The 12,513-nt window shown below is 36.8% G+C and overlaps 1 protein-coding gene across 1 annotated transcript in view; it reads left to right on the forward strand.

Annotated features, from left to right (window-relative positions):
* Positions 1–8,032, forward strand: part of GRM1 (glutamate metabotropic receptor 1) — a 340,411-nt gene extending 332,379 nt beyond the window's left edge. Inside the window, exon 13 of the mRNA XM_066594870.1 lies at positions 7,169–8,032. Coding sequence (XP_066450967.1) covers positions 7,169–7,985 — 817 coding nt within the window. The 3' untranslated portion in view covers positions 7,986–8,032. The remainder of the gene's footprint in view (positions 1–7,168) is intronic.
* Positions 8,033–12,513: the final 4,481 nt, after the last annotated feature.

The raw sequence follows: 12,513 nt of genomic DNA on the forward strand, positions 1-12,513 counted from the left end.
CCCATTCCACATGAACTACAAAAGTCATGGCAGTGCAGCAAGTTGTACTCATAGTTCCCCTTTAAAGTTAAAGGGGTTGTCCAGTTGTAAACTATTGGTAACCTACCCTTAGCATAGGTCATCAATAGTAGATTGGCAGGTTCTGTCACCCAGGAACCCTGCTGATCAGCTGTTGGCCAAAGCCAGCAAGCTTGTGAACTGTGATGATTTTTGCAGAAAGCAAATAGCTACATTCTTACTGTAGTAGCAAGGCTTGGTTTTGTAGGCCAAGCTCCCATTGAAATGAATGGGAACTTGTCCTGCAGTATCAAGCCTGGGCACTTCAGTGAGAATGGAGCTGTCTGCTTCCTGCAGAAATCAGCTCAGTTCATGAGTGCACTGGCCCGGCAAACAGCTGATCGGTGGGGGTCCTCAGCAACGAACCACCACCAATCTACTGTTGATGACCGATCCTGAGTATAAGCTAAGAATAGTTTACAACTGGGCAACCCCTTTAAAAAAATTAAAAGCTCTATACTATACTGTATTGAATTTCAGTTGTCAGTTCAGCAACAGAAAGTATTGGAAACAGCAAAGGGAACAAACAAGAAAAAAAAATAATTAGTATGATATACTGTTCTGGATTTATGTAATATTGGCAGCACCACAATCTTCTTGTTATACATATACTGTATTCTTTTGTATAAGCTGTGCTAGACATTGAAGAATTGAAGTAGCTACATGAAAAATGCAAGTGTCAAATTTTATTACGCAATCCAGTCCAGCTGAACAGATGTCCTTTTTTTATAGTAATGTTAAATTACGGTGTTGAAGTCGGAAACAGATTCTGAATAGTGCCCCAGCTGCATTGCCACTGTAATTCAGAAAAGATCTCAATCAGCTGAAAGAACTAAATTGCAGCTTAGGAAGTAGATTGCAATTTTTTGGCATTATGCAAACAACAGCATATAACTCCCCTTCCTACTTCCACAAAGTATTTCCTACTTTACATGTCCGGTAATAAAATACTAATTTTACAAGTGACTTTTATATTTATATTCCTATTTTATTTCAAAATGGGTGTTTCTACACTTTCTATGTTTTCTTATAATAAGTCCTCCGATGGAGCCCGTTCTATCCATGCAGATTTTATCATAATGTTCCAGGAATATCTCTACTGCCAATGATGTACAAACCATACAGCAGAGGTCTGCAAACTTCTGTTTCTTTTGAGCCACATTTAACTTTCAGTGATGGTCAGCAGCCCCATTTAACTCAACAATGGAGGAGAGAAATTTTGAGGCTACGGTTATACAGTAACCTTGGCCGCGATGCTCGTGACTGCCAAAGGTCTCACTGGAACCCCGCTGCATTGCATGCTTAGGTTAAATAAAGCAATTCATAGAAAAAATAAACTTGATTGACTTTTAAGGAAAATGTGTTCTGCTTTTAATTAAAGCGTGCCATAAAATCAGGATATAAGATACAGAGAACGCGTTTCGAACTCTGAGTTCTTGTTCACGTTCAAGTTTATTTTTTCTATGGATTGCTTTGCTGACAGCCGCCAGGACTGGGCGGGTTGATTTGACACAAGGAGTCTTGCTGCGGTAGCGGTGAGGTGCAGGTTTCCTGACAGGTGAGCTTCTCTATATTTTTCTGTCTTATGTAAAATAAGTTGTATTGCAATTATAAGAGTCCTTTTAGACGAGCCGATTCTCGTTTGAAAGAGCAAGTGACATCACTGTTAGCACGTTTGTTCTCCTTCAGCCTGCTTGGACAGGTTGACTTACCTCTAGCTCATTTAAAGAACATCATTCGGTATCATTCGGTCTTTCACATTAGGGAATGTGAAAGACTGAAAGAGCACTGTTTAAACTGAATCCTAAGTGAACGAGCCAACAATGATTTTTATGCCTGCATAAGATGAACAATGAGCAAAAAGTGAATGATTCTCATTTATCATTCGGTCGTTGGCTCGTATTTACATTAAATGATTACATTCACTTTTGCTCGTTAGAACGCTTATCATTCAAAAAATCGCTGAGTCTAAAAGCACCCTAGATTGCCACAATCCTTAACTAACAATCACAAGATATTCAAACCTGATGTATTTCTTATGATTGGTTGTAGTTGTGGCAACCTGCAAGTTGCAATGTGATTGCATCCAGTTATATTAGAATGAGATATAGCAAGTCCACAGTACGGTGTTTGGCCACATGGTATGCGTTTTTGCCACAGCTTACGTATAGCCCTAACCCTATGTGGAGAAACAAGAAATTATGAAATTGCAAAGATTTGCTGATAAATATTTTAGTGTATAATTTGACCCCAGTACTATGCCATCCAAACTGGCGTCGTTTAGTGGTTAAGATATGTCTGCAATAATGTAAATTGCCCTGACATATGGCCATAACTCAGAACTCCCATGGCAAGGCACACAGTAAGCAGTCACGAGCCACATGTGACTTTCAAGCCGCTGGTTTGGGGACCACTGCATACCAGCTGCCTTACAGTCTTTGGAAAGAGGGGGCAAGAACTTGTGCAGGACTACCCTTCCTAAAGGGTAAATGACATATAGAATAAAATCATTTGGATGAACTGCTGTGTTTTTCCCATCACCCACCAAAAAATAAATTAATATAAGTTTTTAACTATACTATATGTATTCCAAATGGTGCAATAAAAAATGACACAAAACAAGTCCTTTATAGCTACATAGACAGAAATATTAAAAAGCTACATTGATGAAAGAGCGAAAAAATCATGCTGTCCTTAATGTCCAAAATAGCTGCATCTCTAAGGGGTTAAATCACATAAATTAAGAACAACATTTTTCTGCACTTTGATAACTTTCAGTGAGCTGTGCAGTGGATATAGCCCTCATTATCCCCTAGATCCTGTATTGAGGATTAGTACAAAGGAGTGCAACAAAATGAAATCTCCAATTACTTCTATTTTTGGGAGTAAACTACAGTCTTTTTATGGTAGTACTAAGTAGGGATCCCGTGAAATGTAAAAATGAATTACAAAATGTAATAAGCATTTCCACATGACAGCGACTGATCTAGAAATACACTTGTACTATAGAGGGACCTTTAAACTAGCTTCATTTTATGTTCACTACTAAACATTAGGTCAAAGAATATGAGGTTGTAGGGGAAGAGGACGCTGAGATTTCAATAATGAATATAAAGTTGTATTTTGTGATATTTTGAAACTTGAAAAAGTAAAGTTAGAATGTTTTGTTAGTGACCCCTTCGCAACCAAGGACTTAAATATCCACATCAGAGTTAGATTTTTTTTCAAAACAATACATTTTCAGGCCTTAGTCAGACGGGCGTTTTTTTGCGCGATTTGCGCATGCGCATGCGTCCGGCGATTTTTTAAAACCATTGCTTTGCAATGGTATCGGACACATGAGCGCTTTTTATGCGCTCGTCCGATAAATTATAGAACATAAATCGCAGATCGCACCTATCTGCGATCTGCAATTCCTGTTCTCTTCTCTATATGCGCTCAATGGGGCCGGCGGCAGCAGCGCCGACCCCATTGAGAACATATAGAAGACAAATCATTCTTCTCTGCCAAAGCTGTTACAGCTGTGGCAGAGAAGAACAATGTTTGCCCATTGAATTCAATGGAGCCGGCAATACAGCCGGCTCCATTGAAAGCAATGGGCTGCCGGACAGCGCTGGATAAATTGTCGGGAAGGGCTTAAATATATAAGCCCTTCCCTGCAATTCATCCAGAAAAGTGTTAAAATAAAAATATATATATATATACTTACCTTGTCCCGGCAGCCGGAGTTCAGCGCGGCCGGCCTGCAGTGGGTGTGAAGGGGGTGTGAGTCAGACTCAGCGCTGAGCCAATCAGGGGCAGGCCTGACTCACACCCCCTTCACACCCACTGCAGGCCGGCCGCGCTGAACTCCGGCTGCCAGGACAAGGTGAGTATATATATATTTTTTATTTTAACACATTTCTGGATGAATTGCAGGGAAGGGCTTATATATTTAAGCCCTTCCCGACAATTCATCCCACACTCACCCGCAGCGCATTGCTTTCAATGGAGCCGGCTGTATTGCCGGCTCCATTGAATGCAATGTGCTGGACAGCTCTGGCCCGTTTCTAATGAAACGCGGCTAGGAGCAGATTTTCGGGCCATTTTCGGGCACCGGTCACGCGATTTGCGGATGCGCATCAGTCATGCGATCCGCAAATCGCGCAAAAAAACGCCCATCTGACTAAGGCCTCAGGGTGATTTTTTTATTTTTGTACTTTATTTTTTTTTTTGTGGCATTAATTGGACTTTTATATGGAACAAAAACAACTTTAAGTTTTATATAAAGAAAAACAGCAAAAATAATATGAAATTAAAATTTACTTCATTTTTTCCATTTGTAATTTAATGCAAAACATTTAACCAAATATGATCAAAAGATGTATACACTGCCTAATCTACATGATCGCTATAATAACCGAGAAAACGGTCCCCATTGTTATTTTTCTATGTCTCTTCTATTAGTGGTGTATGGGCTTATTTTGAGCATTATGTTTAGCACTTTTTGTGAAGGAAGGACGACCATTACAATAGCAAAGTGCTATACAGCTTGATTTACCATTAGAGTGGTGTACATAAATACGGATTCTAGATGGACAATGCAACAAACAGTTGTGACGTGTATATATATATATACATATATATATATATATATACATATATATATACACACACACACACATTTCGGACGTGAAGGGGTTAACAAACATGAAACTGGTAAGCAAGCCAAATGCTCTAGGTATGTCCTATGAAGAATGGTCATATAGTGTAGGAATGTCCTAATGATATACTTATGTTCTAGATTGATTTATTGATTGCCGACAGTTATTAATGGATGATTTCCAGCAATGATTTATACTGAATGAGGTTAAAGAGGTTTTCCAGGAATTTCCATTGATGGCCTATCCTTGATTGGTGGGGATCTGACCCCGCACTAACATCATGTATTTTTGTTAGCCCTAAAAGGTATCATATCTACAAGATTACATGGTTTCTCTTGCTGAGAAAAATAAAATCAGTGAAACATTCACTGTTGAACTGGACATAACAGGGTACAAAGCTGGCTATATCTCTCCTGATACTGAAGCTCATACCAAGCTAATCCCTATTCACTTGAGTAGTAGGCACAGCAGAATCGATGGAGGTAATACTGTGTCTGGTAAAATAGTGAAGGGGGCTGGTCATGGGGAATATATAGTTTGACCCCACTAATCACACCTAAGGATAGACTGGCAGCGGAAATTCCAGGATTACCCCTTTAAAGAAATTGACTTTATGCTAGTTTAAAATTTATATCATACTGCATAAATGAGTGATGTTTAAGGTGATGCCGTTTTGTCCCATGTGCATCTCTTTTTGGATGAAGAATGATGTGCAATCATATATGTTGATCCATAATTTATTGAATGGCATGCTTCACACGGACTGACATTGTGTACGTTTTTGTAAAATGCATAAAATATGCTTGAATGCCTCTATAATAATCGCATGATTTCATACATGCTATGGCCAAACTGATGTGAGCATGGAATGTAAGCTATGAAATGCATTCATTTTACTGCTTTGGCAGGCTACTATTATGTTATTTTATTTCTGCTAATCAATTCTGCATCCATCGGATTCTGCTGAGAGCAAAGATTTTGCATGTTAATCATCAGAGTTCGCTACACAGAAGCATCAATTTAGCTCTATACAAAGACACATAGGCCTAACACTACATGTTAATTGACTTAATTTATTTAAAAATTAACTTATCTTCTTTGAAAATACAAGCCAGGCATAAATGTTATAATTAAATCTGTGTAGCTTAATCAAGAGAAATCAAAAAGATATCATTTGATATTTTAAATGTCAAGTACAAGTAAAAACCAATATAAACATTATTTTAGCTATAATTTCTTAACATGAGTTAAAGTTCAAAATTTCTTTTAGAAAAATGTACTTATTAATAGATTGATGTGCTTCTATAAGTAAATGTTCGCATTTATATTATGTGTTTACTCCAATATGAAGGCCACTCCTTATATGAAGTCATAAAGCACCAATCACAACTGTATACACCTATCAAAGAAAATAGGGGTGCGTGACTCAAGAAAATACAAAACATAAAATCCAAAGTTTATTGTACACTCTAAGACATTAGAAACAATAGAAACCATCATACAAGATCCGTCTCACACAGCATATAGAAGGAATTACATAAGGCGCAAAAAGTAAAGTGTCCAAATATTACACAATATGTTACAAAAGTCATACCAAGTAATTACAAACACACACACATATATATATATATATCTCCATAAACTGCCTAGTGCATGTCAATATAAATATATATAAACATACAGAGATGGGAGAGGCTTCATCGCACCTGATATGTGCGTTCCGTTACTGGCCCCTCTCTCTACATGTTTATATGCATATTTATATTTACTTGCAGTAGGCACTTTATGAGATATATATATATATATATATGTTTGTAATCATTTGGCATGAATTTTATTTTGCAGACACCTTTTATAGTCGTTGGGCACTTTACTTTTGTGTGAGGCTATATTGTATGATAGTTTCTAGAGTGTACAATAAATTTTGGATTTTATGTTTGCTATTTTCTTGAGTCTTACGCCAGTATCCTCTTTGATAGGTGCATATATTTTATTATGTGGCTAAACAGACAAAAAAATAATCATCAAACAAGATTTTTTCCAACTGTTAAGAACTTCCTTAAAATAATATATTCAGATATGCAATATTAGTAATGAGTCTTCATTCTCAGTTAAGTTTTTAACAACTCCCACAGTCTTTATAGGATACAATGTTAAACAAACAAAAATAATGAGAAAAAAAGACTACTTCATAACATTTATTTTAAAATAATGTTGATATATTATATTGTTTATGGTAAATTTTTATATTAGAAATAAAATTAACATTTATATAACTCAAAAAATATATACATATGCTGTATTTCTATAATACTGTAGAAAAATAAAATAGACTAATTATAGCTTAAACCTATATCCCAAATACATTAAACATCATTCACATATTTTCTTGCTTTTTATTTTTAATTTTTGATGTGATTTTCTGCATGCTATTTATTCAAATGCATCCATCTTTATTTTATTCATAGTTCTAATGGAAAGTCTGTGTCATGGTCTGAACCAGGTGGAAGACAAATACAGAAGGGGCAACACATGTGGCAAAGACTATCAGTGCATGTGAAGACCAAGGAAACAGGAGCATCAAACCAGACAGCTGTGATAAAGCCTATAACCAAAGGCTACCAAATTCAGAGCAAGAGCCTCACATTTTCAGATATTAGCACTAATGCTTTATACAATGTAGAAGAAGAAGAAGAAAACGAGCCAGCAAGGTTCAACCTACCAAGTAGTCCATCCATGGTAATACATAGGCGATTGAATGCAACTCCTCCACCTTCTCAAGAACTTGAGGAGGACTCAGTATATCTATCAGAGCAAGTCTCTAAAAGTCTACCACTGCAAAAGTCTATTTTAGACCAGCTGCATGGGGTTATCAACAAATTTTCAACTGGCATTCCAGACTTTAACTCTGTTATTCCAATACCTGGGCCAGAAGATGGTGTTGACTCCATCTACCCTACTCAGCAAGTGCTTCCACTTCAGATGGCGGCTTTCAGTGAAGGTATAGACTCCTCCACCGAGGAAGTAGAGAATGAAAAATTGAACCTTATTAAGGATTATATGTATGATAGCACAGATATACCTGATGAAGAACTTGTTCCAAGCAAATTAGTGCTGGAGGACTCACCTGCTTTGACTCCTCCATCCCCTTTCCGGGATTCAGTAGCTTCGGGCAGTTCTGTGCCTAGTTCACCTGTCTCGGAATCAGTGCTCTGCACACCCCCAAGTGTGACATATGCTTCAGTTATGTTGAGAGACTATAAGCAAACCTCATCCACCTTGTAGACAGTGTTCTTACATTTCTAAAACTATACAGGGCTTGTAAATGGAAATTAAAAGGACAATTTTAGAAAATGTGAAAGCAGAAAGAAAAGCAAATAATAAGTGTTCTGCACTAAAATCGATCTCTTTGAGGGCTTCAAGTCTTAACAACTGTATTTATTTGTTTCACTGTATTCATAGACAGATGCAGTATATTTATCTAAGCACAACATTGTAACCTACATCTAAAGAAAATATGATATTTAGTGCTCACTGCTCCTTAATAGTTAACCAGTAACCAACCAGAGTCCTTCCAAAGCAAGGTTGTGCTATGAGTCCAGCAGCAAATGCTCCAGAAATGAAAAATACTGGGCCAGCTTCTAAAAGAATCTTCTCTTTTATTTGTATATTTGTTAAAACATCATGTTAAAAAAAAGTACTCACATCTAACTTTATGCCCCCGCAGCATATGCATTTCAAAGCTCTAAGGCTTTTTGATCACAGCATGGTGAGCAAAAATATCACTGCTATTCAACAAGGTGTAACTTCTATTAGTTAGTGTATAGCAGAACACTTCGGAAACTCATGTTTGCTGGATACCTTGTCATTTTTCATTTCTACATATAAAGAAATCTATGTTACCTTGTTGGCATCCTCATACTGGTCTTATTATTAGTCATTGACAGTGGCACTTTATTGGGATTTGAATGTTAAATGTGTACGGCTACCTTAACAAAAGCCTTTATACAGTGTACTATGCTGTATTTAGAAAAGAGACTGAGTATTCTTATAGACTTTTCTATGTGTATGTAATTTTTCAAAAACATCTGATGTTTCAGGAAAAAAGTTAAAAAAAATTAAAGATTGACCTTAATGGGATTCAAATGCTCCTCAGAACTTTTTATCATCAGAGTATTTAACAAATGTTGTACTCATGGTTAACTGACAGGGTAGATATGTCATTTGACTTGACATCCTATTAACACTACAATGTAAGCTTGGAAAAACCAACATGTTTCTGATTAAACCATGAAAATAATGACACTGCACCAAATGCACCCTTTATCAACCTAATCCACTCATGAATACATTCTGTTCTGTCTGAAGGATCTTCCTTGCTGTAAAGAAGAGCTGTATATTATGTAATCACAGCATAAGAAATGTTGCCAACATGTAGTACCTTAGTAAGTGGCTCTTTGTAAGCCCAAATGTAGAGTTCACAGTGATTTGGACTCTGCATTTGGGCTTACAAAGTAGAGTCCAAAGGTTTTCACTTTCATTTATTCAATAAATTCAGGATATATATATATATATATATATATATATATATATCTTCTTAATCCAAGGAGACATGAGTAAGAAACTTTGTAGAACAAATAGATGGGTGGTGGGAAGGTTTTTGACTCTATGTTGATGCCTGTCAGCCATCTTGGATTTTGCCTGAGAAACTGCAATGGAAAGTGGGTCATGGGATGCATGATTTAAGGGTGAAATTTCATTAGAAATTAATAGGTACGGTCATTTTTTCAATACCTGCAACCGCTTTTGAGTTATGGATGAAGTTGGTCATGTTGAGTATTAGTAGAGTTATGTTCAACTCCGTAAAAGAAGTTCAAGTGAGGAGGCCAAGATTTTAAATCAAGAACACCCAGAAAATCAGTGAGTACACGAGCTGTCAGAAAACTGATTCAGGAGATCAGGGAAACTGATAGTGTCCAGGACAAACCAAGAACTGTTTGTTTTTATAAGTGCTACTTGTATGCCTTGAGAATCCTTATGACAGTTGGTTGACTTCAGTGCCAGTTTCCTGGTGCTTTTCTGTGGACTCTGTGAAAACAGCTAGCACAGTTATTGAGACCTGGGGATCAGAAGCACTGCTTGGATGACCAGTTCTTAGTTTGTCCTTAAAGCTACCAGTTTCCCACAACTTCTGAATCAGTTTCCTGTCCTTTCATACACTCCCTGGCTGTCTTCCTGAGTGTTCTTGATTGAAAGCCTTGGCCACCTCAAGTGAACTTCCTTTACCAACCATCAGAAAGGCTGTTAATTGCACCATCTCCATATAACATAATTCAACATAACATCTACATTAATACTCAACATGACATCATTCATAACTTAAAAATTGTTTCAGTTATTAAAAAATGACTGCACCTATCAATTTTTAATGAAATTATACCTTTAGATCAAGTATCCCATGACCCCCTTTCCAGTTCTTGGGCTAAATCCAAAATGGCCAACAGGCACTATCATGGTGCTAAAAAGTTCCCCCACCCAATCTAAGTGTTCTACAAAGTTTCCTACTTATATCTTCTTCAGAAGTAGGCCAGGTGACCTTAGAATCACTGTATGTTTGTGTGTGTGTTTGTATATATATATATATATATATATATATATATATATATATATATACATATACACTATGTAAACGTTTCAGGCAGATGTCGAAAGAATTCAGCAATTTAAGAATGCTTTCAAAAATGGAAGTGTTAATAGTGTTTTGGTCAAAAAATCACAGCTGCAGAGGACCAGTGTATTTTTAACCTTTGTCACAGACTGAAATCCTAGTTTTATTTCTTTTTTATAAAACTTAACGTTTAATAAATAATATACTTTAAAAAATCCTAGTCAGGAAAGAAGGCTTTAGTAAAAGAACTATTAATTACGTATGCAGATGATGCATTTCATTCTTCGCTGTATATCGCATGAGTCATCTTCACCAACTTTTTATTAAGGACAATCTGTTGTGAAGTGTTTATAGACTCTTTTGTGGATATCTCGATTAATTCCACATCCGTTTCTATAAGCAAAAGCGCATCCGATGATATTTATGCGCTTGCTTATACGTGTTGCTAAATATACAGGAATTGAGTAAATAAAGTGTCTATGATCCTTTGAAAGTTATTCAATTACTCCTTTTTCTGGTTCTGTTCTCTATATATACAGTGCTCAACGCGCTTCCTCGCTCACACGATTCATCAGGAGCAGTGCTAACGAACACATAGAGCCGCAGGGTACAATCAGGATCTGCGACTCTCTATTTATAAGAGACTTAATCCCATCAGTTCTTTCGTCACCACTGGGATTACTTGTACGAACTACATAAGATCAGAAATGACTAGCGTCTGCATACTCAATAATAAAATGTCAATGATGAGTCTATAACGCTACGCAACCAAGAAATCGTCCATCCAGGACGTCTTATGTGGTTGCGATTTGTACTGCACTTACACTAGTGTCTATTTCTAGACCACCAGAAACTGCTAGCAGAGACTCATCTAAGGCTCTTGTTAGGATTCTGACAACAATCTGTCTTGGATTCCTGAAAATTTTTTTAGTCAGGCTAACCTAATATAGTCCCTAGATTCCTAAGGTTGTAAAGCCCCCTAATTTATCAGGGTACTGGCATCTAACCTTAGTTCCCTTTCTATGCTTAGGCACTAGTGCTGTTCACCAGTGACCTGGCTCTGTGCAGTATTCAGCAGCACACAAAATAATAAACTGGCAGCAGCTCCAGCCTTAGTGGTAGGCTGAGATGCCTGATGAATCGCGTGAGCGAGGAAGCGCGTTGAGCACTGTATATATAGAGAACAGAACCAGAAAAAGGAGTAATTGAATAACTTTCAAAGGATCATAGACACTTTATTTACTCAATTCCTGTATATTTAGCAACACGTATAAGCAAGCGCATAAATATCATCGGATGCGCTTTTGCTTATAGAAACGGATGTGGAATTAATCGAGATATCCACAAAAGAGTCTATAAACACTTCACAACAGATTGTCCTTAATAAAAAGTTGGTGAAGATGACTCATGCGATATACAGCGAAGAATGAAATGTATCATCTGCATACGTAATTAATAGTTCTTTTACTAAAGCCTTCTTTCCTGACTAGGATTTTTTAAAGTATATTATTTATTAAACGTTAAGTTTTATAAAAAAGAAATAAAACTAGTGTTTTGGTCAATTAGCAAATGCAAAGTGAATGAACAAGAGAGAGATGTAAATCAAATCATTATTTGGAGTGACCGCCCTTTGCCTTCAAAGCAGCATCAATTCAAAACTAACTACGATCTTCTGATGTAGCTTGCTCAGATCCTTCTGTCTCTTCATGTAATCCCAGACAGACTGGATGATGATGAGCTGAGAGCTCCTTGGGGACTGTATCATCACTTCCAGGACTCATTGTTCTTCTTTATGCTAAAGATAGTTAATAACATTGACTCCATGCTTGGGGTAGTTGTCCTGCTACAGAATAAATTTGGAGTCAATCAGACGCCTTCTATTTTTGAACAACATTTTTACTTTGCAGCATTTTTTCCATACTTGCCTAAAACTTTTAAACAGTACTCTCTCTCTCTCTGTATATATATATATATATATATATATATATATGGAGAGAGATGTATACAGATCCAGCAAACTATAGCTTGACATTTAACACACTATGTGTCAGTCATGTTACAGATTGCTACATCTGTACACATAAATGCCTATTACATATGAAAAATGTAGACTAACATACAAAACTACAATAGCATCAATATGAT

Source organism: Eleutherodactylus coqui, chromosome 3 (assembly GCF_035609145.1).
Source record: "Eleutherodactylus coqui strain aEleCoq1 chromosome 3, aEleCoq1.hap1, whole genome shotgun sequence".
Classification (NCBI taxonomy): domain Eukaryota; kingdom Metazoa; phylum Chordata; class Amphibia; order Anura; family Eleutherodactylidae; genus Eleutherodactylus; species Eleutherodactylus coqui.